We start from the raw sequence: 12,233 nt of genomic DNA, 5'->3' as shown, positions 1-12,233 counted from the left end.
GTCCAATATCAGTTAAAAGTTAAAGATTGACAGAATGGTTTTAAAAAACCACGTGATCAAACAATATGCTGTCTATAAGGAACTCATTTCCAATATTACAATATTGGTATATATATATACCATGTAAATACTAAACAAAAGCAGGCTGGAGTAGTTATATTCATATCACACCAAACAGACTTCAGGGCAAAGAAAATTACCAGGGACAAAGAGAGACATTATCTTTTTGATAAAGGGGCAAATTCACAAAGAAAACATAGTATCCTAAGTGTATATATAGTAAAGAAAAAGCAGAACCTGGTAGAATTTAAATGAGAAATTGAGAAATCCCCAATTACAGTTGGGGATGTCAACATTCCTCTCTCAGCCATTGATGGAACCTGTCAACCAGCAGGATCTAAGAGGCCGTTACAGAACTCTCCATCCAACACCAGCAAAATACACAGTTGTTTGTACAGTAATTAATAGGTAATGACACAGGAATACACTCTGTGTTTTGCATACTCACAATTGTAAACCTACTTTTGCCCCACCCTTGTGCATCGCACGCATTTGTCACACATACCAGGATAGACCATCTCCTGGCTGATGACATAAAGCTTGATACATTAAAAGGGATTGAAATCACACCAAGAATGTTCTCTGGCTGTACTGAAGTGTAACTGGAGATTAGTAACAAGTTACAGGCAGAATAACTGTGGGAGGGTTTTGAGGCCTGGGAGCTTCCTCTGAGTGAAAACCTGGTTCCTCGGCCCTGGATTCTGAATTGTTATTGGCTTGGAAAATCAGAAAAGAGGTGCATTTTCTCTGACCGTGTACCAGAATGATAGTGAAACTTGTCCTTTGATTGTTACCAATGGTAAAGGGTCTCTCTGTCCCATTTATTTTACAGCTTCTCTGTTAAAAGGACTAAAACATGCTAACATAGTGTTGCTCCATGATATCATCCACACCAAGGAGACCCTGACGCTTGTGTTTGAATATGTGGTGAGTAAAATAAGAATTCAGATGTTGTGAATATGAATAGAAATCTTTAGTACTATAACAGAGCTTGATTTTTTAGGTTGCTATATTAAATGAGCATTTTATCTCAGTATGAGACTTGTCATTTTGCATAATTTGGGATGACATGTATCTTAAAGAAAAAATCCTTAAAATGTTAATTTGAGTTTTCATTAGATGTATTATCTATGTATAACCTGTTTGTTACTAGGACACACTATAAATTTTAGGTTTATCAAGTAAGATTAAACATCGCAGTGGTGATGACTCCATCAAAGGAACAGACAAAAAAGTGTTATTTGGGGGAGGGGGATTTTTAACTTTATTTTTTGCAAAGCATGCTTATTGGGGGAGGGGGATTTTTAACTTTATTTTTGCAAAGCATGCTTATTGGGATTGTGTGTGTATGTGTGTGTAGGAATGTCTGATGCTTACAATTGAGGTTTCATAGGGTTTCTTTTCCCCCTCACTTGGTATTTCAGCTATTAATTAAAACTTCCAATTTGTATAACTCAATGTAATGATCTTATTGTGTTGAGAGTATTACTTTTACAAGACTTGGACTTGAACTCCTAATTAATCTTTCTCCATTTCTCTTAGAAAAACATATGGTATTTGTATAGCACCAGTTCAGCATTTAACTGTGGAATCATGAAATGTAACCATGGTAATTAGCATCTCAATTTTCACAGATGGATCTGAGAACGTGTAATTTGTAAGGCACAGATGACACTGGTGGAGACTTTTATTGAGGAGAAGAGCTGTTGGTATTGTGACTGTATTAAGACCCCACTTATAATTACCACACTGCTGTTTTAAACACTTGAAATAGGTTTTAGTTTTCCTTAAAAATACATAATGGAATGAATATTTACAACATTTTTATCTTGCTAATAATGTCTGCCTCTGTCTATGTGTCATTTGAAAAATTGTTGTCTCACGAAAAAGCCATTCATATTGTCTATTTACATATAAATGATAGATACATTTGAATAATATGGTAATGTGGCTACAAGGACAGCGAGAGCCGAGCAGTTGAATATATTACATGCTACCAAGAATAGATGCAGATTCACACATCAATGCGAATATAATTTCTTTTGTTTAATCGATGATGTTGGAATCAATAATGTATTCAGCTGATTTAGAACTGGAGTTTTTGTTTCATTTTCGTCCTGTGGGTTGAGTTGCAACATTTCTATTAATCTAGGTTTTTTTGCTTAGTATACAAGTAACTTTTGTAATGTTTTGTAGAAAATATATTTCAAAAGTATACTTGTCTCCTCTCCCAATATTGAATAATTAAAACAAAGAAAAGTAGTTTGGCCCCTAAAATAAAAAAACAATAATAAACTAACAAAAATAAAGTGAAAATATGTCTTCCAAATATTAAAAGAAAAGTAAACATATTTGAGAGGCTAAAAAGGTACATAATGGATCGGATGTCATTTGATGGTTTTTTGTGGAAATTGTCACATACAAAGGAAGGAAATTCACTGTGTTGTAATATTTGCTAACTGGTTATGACCATCTTTTAAACAGTCTTTCTCTTTTTGTGTGAGTGAAATTTTCTGTGGTCCCAGTTCTTGTGAGTCCATCCTAGGTCCTCTTAAATCTACCACATAATAGTGTCCACAAATGCAGTCCCAACATGTCATTCCTAATTTCTCTATGGGAGGTAAGATGTAGATGAACCTGCTCTGTTTTAGAAAACGAGGCAACCTTCTGTCCTTCATGGTTTCCGATTGCCCTGGTTGCCTCTTCAGTTCTCCACTCTACGTTAGTTCCTTGCTTACTCATTTTTCTTGTCTGTTCTCCTTTCTATTTTTTGTCTCTCTTTTATTTATGTATCCTTTTGCTGTCCATTGAAGCATATTTTGCTGCTACAACTGAAGTTTGTCTGGTTTTGTTTATTTTAAATACGTTTCAATGAATATCTGAAATCAGAGTTGGGGTGGGAGCCTTCCCAGTTACAGCGGCAAAGGTATGACTTCCCAGTACAAAAATAACTTCCCTGAATATTTCCTGAAGTTGTTATTTTTGTGTAGTACATTGCTTTTTCATTGCTTGTTTGCACATATATATACCAATATCTTGAGGAAAATCAAGGTTATTACATACTTTAATGGATTAGTTTAACCAGATGGCTTTCCTCACAGGAAGGAGCAGAAACAAATTCTCCTCTTTCCTTACGTGCTTCATGGCAGTGGAAAGGCAATAGTAATTACAAAGCAGGACCTGCTTGGGCAGTTAGCACCCATCCAGGTGAGGGCCATCGGTCGGAAACAGGAGCACACTGTGGGCTTAGGCTAATGGCAAAGGGTCAGAAAGGGACATGAAAGAATGTTTGACAAGTATGACCGCAACACTAAAGACCAACGACTAAAGTTTATTGTTTTATGCCAAGCCTTGTGCTTTACAGTCATTGCTTTTGATGTTCTCAGCAGCCTTAGGGACCTGTGAGTATCACTGTTTTACAAAGGAAAACCCGGAAGATTAAAGAGAGTGAGTGATTCTCCAGGTCTTGTAGATTTAAGACAGACTCAGACCCACCTTACTCTGAACGCTAATAGCAATATTATACCTTCTGTTTGTTTTTACAGCTTTACTGAGGTGGAGACTTTGGTTGTGGAGGGAAAGGAAGTCTTCTCTCCCTGCACACCCCTCTCTGCACAACCGTCTGCTCGTAAGCAGGTCTGCAGTACAGCAAACCCTATGTGCAGTAAACTGCTTCTTACCCTGATGTATAGACTGGGCACAAACCTGGCCATTTAAAATCTTATTTTAATCATGAAATGTTTGAGTTTCCATAAAGCAAATTTGTATGTGATAGTATTGTCCCATGCGTGTCACTGGATCTACTAAGTCACACGCACACACAGACACGCACGCGGAGACCTTGTCATATGGCAAGCCCTAAAATCAGCATCAAATATTCCAGTCTTCAGTGCCCTAGACTTGATGATATTGTCATATTTCAAAATTGTTAACATAAAAATAAGTTGATTTTGTAGTTTCATTAATTTATAGTACCTCTTTTTGAGAGAGGGGAAGAAGTTAAACAGTGTAAGAAAAATTAGTACATCGCGCCTATTAAAACCCTAGATATGGAAGCAAAGTAATTTAAAATTCATTAGGTATTATTGGAATTTTTCTTTGGATTAGAATTAGTTAAGTATTCAAGGTTTGTTTGTTTGTTTTTTGAGGTACCTATTTAATTTGAGTTTCACAAATTGAAAGATTCTTATTTATGATATTTTATACATTGTACAATATCTTTCTTTTCTTTGCTTTAAAAGAGAATTCTAAGCCTAGCTACTTTATATTATCCCCACCAGTGACATGTTAAGTTACATAAAAGCTTTCTGAGGGCCTGAAAAGTGACATGAGTGATGAAAAGTTTGTGATGTGAGAGAATGCTTGGGGACCTGACTTGGAAGGCCGTTATTACAGTGATGTGGGTAGCATGTTGTTCATATCTCTTCAGTACTGGGAAGAGCTCCTCAAATGTCTGAAATATGACTTCTTACACATTTTCAAAATGTGTGGCTGTAATGACCTGAAAGCTGATGGGTGGGAACACACTGGGAAAGTGCTGTCCAGGCTGCTCATGTTGGAGGCGTGTGGCACGTGACCCAGCAATGTGTGGGATTTGGGACACGGCTTCCCTCCAGTTAGATGTGAAGGGGCCTCCTCGACAGAGGCGTGGCTCATTTAGCTGGAAAAGGCAACTGGTTTCATAAAACTCTAAGATTTTGTTACTGCTATCTTTTTTCTGCATAGGTTTGAGACTTGAAAAAGAAATATAAAAAATAATGAAAGTGCTAACACATTTCTCTTCCTTCTTAACCAGAAAGCCAAGCAATTTAGTTTTTATTTTTTGCCAGAGAAAAATAAGTGCCACATTACCCTATTTAACACCATGCTAAAAAATTTGAAACAGATTCCATAAGTGGAAATGAGAATTTTAATAGTAAACATGATTACATGAATATATATTATAATTAGCTTAAGTGCATAACCATTCTATTTTATTTTCAGTGAAATGAGAGCAAAGTATGTGCAACAGTACTTTTCATTGCATATTTAATAGTTGGGTATAAGAAGAAAAGCACAAACTTATAGCTAATCATGATATTCATTGGAGCAATCATTTCATTTATTCTTCTGTGCAATAAACTCATGAAGTATTCCAAAGTAATGTGCAACATTAAGTCAAACAAAAATCTGTATTCCACATGAAAATAAAACTGTCGCCAAAAGTCATAGAAAGTGAATTATGTATTACCAAAAATCATGTAATTTATTTTTATATTGCTTTACATTCTACAAAGCACTTTCTCATAAATATTATTCCATTAGATTCCCTTTTTACCCCTTTGAGACATAGAAAACATGGAATATTGTTATCCAGGTTTTTATTGATGAGGGAAAATAATGCTTAGGGAGAATTCAAAGCAGATTTACTAAAATTACTCAGATAAGTTAATAGGGCACAGATAAGACTTTCTGCCAAGTCTTCTCTGCCTGAATGTTGTCGCTGTTGCATTCAACCCTGTAGCCTGCTGGCGTTAGCCATATGTGTAACTTGATGTAATGGTCTGAGGTATGTGTGATTTGAGGATCTGGAACTCTCAGCTGAAAGTTATATCCTGTCTTCTAACTCTGTCACACAATCTACCTAATTGTTTGGCTTCTCTGCCTCATACATCTTGATTTCTAAATCTATGAAGAATGCTTTAATTTGCATGATTTTATGACACATCTGTTCTCAAAAACTGCAGCTCTCCATCAGTATTCTGGTTTCCATATTAAACTATCCTGGGGCAATTGACTGTTTTTCTGCTTTCCTATGAGCAAAAAATATATGCGCACATGTCCATGCACATACAAACTTTACATGGGGGTATCAGGGAAGGCCTTGCTGAAAAAGTGAGAGATGTTCAGGAGGTGAGGGAGGAAGACACGTATTCTAGGCAAGGGCCTTCGGTGGGGGAGACTGTGTCCGAGGAGCAGCAGGGTGCCTGTGGCTGGAACGGAGCAGGCAAGGATGAGACCGAGTCCAGGACACAGTGGGATCTGGATCCTGTCAGATCTTATAAAGTTTTGTTTCAGTGAATTTTTGATGTAACTCAAAAATGAGTTGGGAGGCCATCAAAGGGTTCTGGACAGAGAAATGATTTGATCTGACTTATATTTTAATTGGATCTCTCTGGCTGCTTTATTGAGAATAGACTGAAAGGTTCTGGTTGAGTGGTTGAGTTGGTTGGAGCGTTGTCCCGTATATCAAAATGTTGCAGGTTCAATCCTTTGCCAGGGTGCATATGGGAGGCAACTAGTTGACGTTTTTCTCAGGGAGAGCAAGACTATAATAGTTTGACTACTTAAAGCAAACCACCAATGAAAGCAGAACTACTTAATTCATATTTTTGAAGTTTCTCTTTCTACTTATCTACATTCCATCTTTAGTTTCTATGTATAGTCTTTATTTTTTCTATCAAAGCAAATGTTCTCCCAAGTAGAAGATTTAGAACAACTATGACTTCATAGCAGTTAGAGCAGGCTGAAGACAATGCTGCCCAGTTGTGTCAAAGGAGTTAACGTGTCTGGCCACTCTGAACAAGTTTACCGGTCAGAGTTCTCTAGTGCAAGCAAAAGAAATTCTCTTCAACTGAATTAATCAGAAAAGTTTATTGAGAGGATATCATGTGGCTGACAGACCTGCTGGGAAGACAAAAAACTGGACAAAAACAGCATGAGGTCGGAGAGCCGAAACGGTGCTGTGGAACTGGGCACTGAGAACCCTGCCGCCCCCAGGGCTGTGAGCTACAGAAAGTGCCTCTTCCTTCGTTGGTCCACTGCCCTGGGTGACCAGTGTTATTAGCTCTGCTGAGGATGTCAGAATGGCGTCTACATTCTCCCTGCCTCTTTGGGTTGGTAGCTCCTAGTGGTTAAGTGAGGGCTGCCTGTGTCTGGTTAGTTGGCACTAGGTTCCATGGCTACCATGCTCTGACTGCACAGGCCTCTGAGAAAGGGTCTGACCTTCAGGCTTTTGTAACAGCAGGTGGGTCTAGCCTCTCACCCAGACTTGTAACACAGGGGAGTTTCCCAGCATAGGGAATTGAACCCCAGCACAGGGAATCGAGATGCAGGACTGCACTTCCCCCTGGCCTCTGCTCTTCCCAACCTCCCTGCACCCCCCCAACACACCTCATGAACATCCATAAGTTCATCATGTAGTCCCAGGTAGATTACATCTAGAATGTGAAAAGAATTGTGGGTGGTATATTCATAGAATGATTGTTTATAACCTTTGAGAAATCATCAAGAAAGACAGCAAAAGTAATGCTGATTTTTAAAAAAGATTTTATTTATCTTTAGAGGGGAAGGGAAGGAGAGAGGGAGAGAAATGTCAATGTATGGTTGCCTCTTGTGCATCCCCTGCTGGGAACTGGCCTGCAACCCAGGCATGTGCCCTGACTGGGAATTAAACCACAGTTGTTTGGTTCACAGGCCTGCACTGAATCCACTAAGCTACACCACCCAGGGCATAATGCTGATTTTTAAAGGGTGGCAGGCAATAAACCTTGAATCTATAGACACAGAAGTTTACCATAGCACATTAGTGAAATTCAAAAATAGATTTTCAGATGTTGAAGTCTAATAATCTTCATTTTCTTCTATTAAGAAACAGTGGTATTTCTTGATTTCAGCAGAGCTTATGACAGGGACTCTCATGAGATCCTTATAAATAGAATAAAATTGAAATTCACTTTTTAGAAGATTATTACCCTTTCACTTTGTTTCCGGTTGAAAAACTTCACCCAAAGCATATTGACTAATGAATTGACATCAGGGTGGAGGAGAGTCCATCAGGCTATGCTGGAGGGCATTGTCTTTGACCTTGTCCTGTTTGATATTTTTGTTAATAGCTCAGATAAAGACATGGCGATGATGTGCTTGACCTATTTGTGTGTGTGCTGTAATTGGGAGCCGTAGTTAAAACTTGGATTGTCAGAAAGGAACCTGATGGAATGACTGGCTGAAAGTACAAGATGAATGGCTGTGGTGAACAGTAAAATAGTCTCCTTGGTTTAAAAACAAGAAAAAGGAACCCAACCTAATACAGGCAAACAGAGCAGAGGATCGTTAACTTAAAAACAATCCATTTGCTGGTGATGGACAGAGACTTCACTTGGGGTGGTGGGCACACAGTGCGGAGTACAGATGATGTGTTGTGGAACTGTGTGCCTGAAACCTGGGGAATTTTGTAAACCGGTGTCATCCCAGTGAATTCAATGAAGACAAAAAAGGACAACTCATTGGAAAGATACTGGCTGTTTCTTTGGCTGAAAGAACTGTGGCGAACAGGAGTGTGTGCCAAGGAGGGCCTGTGCGATGGATGGCAAGAGGTCTGTGAATCATGTACGAAAGTGGTTGTCAACCAGTGTGTGGCAAGAATTTTTTTACCTTTATTTTTATTGTTGACACTATTACAGATGTCCCAACTTTGCCCACTTCCACCTAGCCCCCACCCGCTTCCCTCTGACCATCCCCACACTATTGTCTGTGGGTTATGCATACATTTTCTCTGTCTAATTCCTTCACCTTCTTTCATCCAGTCTCCCCACAAGAATATTTAAGACATGTAATACTTGACTATTTAGTCAGGGGCACTGACCTCTTTTTTCTTAGATTGTCAAATCAACAAATGACAACAGCCAACACAATAATAGCAGGTGTGAATGAATCAAAATGATACCTATTTTTTGGGTCAGATTGGCAAAAAATAAAACATTTTTTGGTGTGCACAGAATTCTGATTCGTTTATGTGCGCCATGAGATGTAAGAGGTTGAAAATCACTGGTAGACAGCATGAAACCAGTGCAAGTTCCAAGAAGACTTATTCAGGAGAATTAAAGACATACTGGAGAGGACAGAAAAGCTGACATGCCTGTTGCAGACAGAGGAAGAAACCCAAGTGTGAGGGTCCTGGGAAGGCTGCTTTGGGCCTAATCCTGGGAAGAATGTTCAGATGTTTTGTGTTACTGGTGAAATAAATTCGGTGCCTTGGATGGAACGAGCGCATTGTCCCTGAAAGTATTCGGGAGGAGGACAAATAGACCCACATCAGAAACACTGGAGGGTGTGTTCCTAACCTGCACTCTGTGCGGAGGGTTGAAATGAGTAGTTTAGCTGTGCTGTTCTGTGTAGTCCCGACCGAAACCTGGAAGTAGGTGTAGCTCCCTCTCTTTTTACGGATGAGGAAATTCAGGCAAAAATTTCAAATACAGTTGACTCTTGAACAACACAGGTTTGAACTGCTTGAGTCCACTTATATGCAGACTTTCTTCAATAAATCCATACAGTACTGTAAATGTATCTTCTTTTCCTTAGAAGGTCTAAAGTAACATTTTCTATTCTATAGCTTTGCTATAAAAATGAATGATATAATACATATAACATATGAGACAAGTATTAATATACTATTATCAGTAAAACCTTCTGTCAGTGGTAGGCTATTAGCAGTTAAGTTTTGGGGGAGTCAAAGTTGTATGGAGACTTTCTGTGCTGGGGATTGGCACCCCAAAGCCTCGTGTTGTTCAGGGGTCTCCTGCAGACCATGCACCCCTTTCCAGTGCCTGCACCCCATCACTTCCTGTGCCAGGTGGGAATCCAGGTAACTCCAAGTTTCCTTAGTAATGGACTGCCAAACTTTTGCAATTGTTATCTAAACTCATCCCTTTTGGCATAATTTTTGGAAATAGAAAAATGACTCGTTTTGTTCATTCAGTTAATAATTCATTTGCTCACTCATTCATTCATTCATTTTTTACCTATAACATATATGGGCTGTCTTCTCTGTGCCAGGGTATATCCTTAAATGCTAGAGAAACAAATATACCTCCCTTGTGTTCAAAGAGGTTGAAATCCTATGGAGGACTACAGTCTTAGAGTAGATAAGCTGTATGTGCCATTTAGGTTATACATTGCTGTCTCAGATCTTTATATGTCACGGAAGTACAATGTATTCATCTTGTAGTGAAAACTATAGGAAAACTGGGTGAGATTCAAGGACTGCACCACTACCCTGCTCCTGCACAGCTGATCCTCCATGGAGGGTGGATGTTGGTGGTCAGTGGTCACAGCCAGTCCTTGTAGCTGACTGGCCTGGGTAAATCGCTCCCATTGACCTGCCAAAGCTCAACTACAAGAAGAAGGTTCACTCAGCAAACAGGAAGGGCACATCAGAGGACCCAGCTTGGGTGATAGGGGAGGTTGTGGCACTGGGACCACCAGGACACCTATTACACTAGGCCACGCTACCAAGAGAGGGAGTCATAGAAACAAACACAGGAAGCCTGCCAAAATGAAGAGACAAAGAAACATGGCCAAAATGAGAGAACAGATCTAAGCTCTAAAAAAAGAACTAAATAAAAGGGAGATAAGCAATCTATCAGATACAGAGTTCAAAACACTGGTTATGATGGTTATTAGGAAGTCTTAATCATAGTTCAATATTAGTTTAATTCATGTGATTTATGACAGAAGCATGTCAGATCTCTGACTCTGCTGTAGTAAATCTTGGATTACCCACAAAAACACAAAGTTTTATGACTACATTTCACTATAAATGAGACCTTTTTTATGAGAGTACATGATACGTTTATGGGCTTTTAAAATTTTATTATTTTTCTTTCTTTAATTTATAATTTTATTATTTAAACCTAGAGACATTTAATGGGGAGGAGCCACAATGTGTTTTATTTGCAGAGAATAGACCCCTTCCCCCCCAAAGAGGGACAACACAGGGAACATAAGAAAGGTAATAGAAAAAGAATTTCTTTTGAAAGGGAAGAACATATTTCACATATTAATTAGTTGGTTTTTCCCATAGGCATTATCTCCATATTTCTTAGGAAAACAACAATCTTTTGAAAACTGTTCATGTTTCAGGGGGCAGGTGGAGGCAGGAGCGTGATGCATTAAATGTAATGAAGCTGACAATAACGCTAAGTTTGGAGAAATCAGAGAAGCCGTCCAGCTAAGGTACTCAAGTTGCCGTCTGATGGACATGCCTGAGGTCAGGGTGAAAGTGACCAAAAATTCCAGTTACCTTTACATTTTGTGTGACTAGGCCATTAAATAATTGGAGAAAAAAATCATTAGCAAATTTACCTCTAACTGAGAAAGCTTATGTTATTATACATTATACAAAACAGGGTGTCTGCTACTTCCACCCATGTTTAGATTTAGAAAAGTGATAAACTGGTCCTTTAGTAAAGGATGATGCATATTCTTAAAATGACCATTTAAGATTTTTTTCCTCCTCCTCCTCCTTTTTTTCCTCCTCCTCGTTCTTCTTCTTATTGTTTCTTGCAATTCAGGAATATTCGGTTAGCATGTTTTAGTTTAATGTGCATTTGATGCTTTGGTAAAGGGACATTAAACCCACTTCATCATTCATCTTTGTTGATGTGATTGACTGTTCTGTGCAAGTTATGCATCTCATGAGTGTAGATTCGATTCTGTGGTTTGTTGTGAAAAACAGCAGTTTTTCCTTTCAAGTGTCAGCTCTTTCAGCTAATTCTTTGGGATTTCCTCTGCATATCTAAGAAGACTTTGTTTTATTGCTCCCTTTTGATTATTCACTTTTTGGCATCGTCTGCTGAAAAATGGGAATTCAATGGACTTCTTTTTCATTCTTCCACATTTAAACAAGTGAACTCATCCTATCCTGTTTTCCTTCCAGCCTCTTATTCTCTCTCTCTTTTTTAAAGATTTTATTTATTTATCTTTAGAGGGGAAGGGAAGGAGAGGAGAGGAGTATCAATGTATGGTTGCCTCTCGTGAGTCCCCTGCTGGGAACTGGCCTGCAACCCAGGCATGTGCCCTGACTGGGAATCGAACTGTGATCGTGTGGTTCGCAGGCCCATGCTCAATCCACTGAGCTACACCAGCCAGGGCATTATTCCCTTAATATTGGCATAATTTTGATTAAATCAGAAATTCAGTATTTGTACTGAATTTGTTATGTTGATATAATTCTTGTTTGTAGTTGAGGTCTATAATATATTGTGATTCTGTTTCCCCTTCAGTTCAACTCTAGGTTTCCCTGACATTAATAACAATTTCCCATTTTTTATTATGTTATTAATTCAAGGCCTCCCCAAGCCTCTGCCTTATTCATCCCTTTCACAAATTTCCTGGAATTCCCTCCCTGCTCTCCA

At 38.7% G+C, this 12,233-nt stretch overlaps 1 protein-coding gene across 3 annotated transcripts in view; it reads left to right on the top strand.

Moving 5' to 3' along the window:
• The window catches only part of CDK14 (cyclin dependent kinase 14), a 549,832-nt gene that overhangs the window by 230,100 nt on the left and 307,499 nt on the right, over positions 1 to 12,233 (top strand). For all 3 annotated transcript variants that reach the window (XM_037066082.1, XM_037066084.1, XM_037066083.1), the window contains one exon: positions 893 to 987. In XM_037066082.1, coding sequence (XP_036921977.1) covers positions 893 to 987 — 95 coding nt within the window. The remainder of the gene's footprint in view (positions 1 to 892; positions 988 to 12,233) is intronic.

The sequence above is a fragment of the Sturnira hondurensis genome, unplaced genomic scaffold, assembly GCF_014824575.4.
Source record: "Sturnira hondurensis isolate 20B ecotype Veracruz unplaced genomic scaffold, ASM1482457v3 Scaffold0016462, whole genome shotgun sequence".
NCBI classification, from domain to species: Eukaryota; Metazoa; Chordata; class Mammalia; order Chiroptera; family Phyllostomidae; genus Sturnira; species Sturnira hondurensis.
Note: the sequence above shows the minus strand (reverse complement) of the source record. Positions and strands in the feature narration are given on the sequence as shown.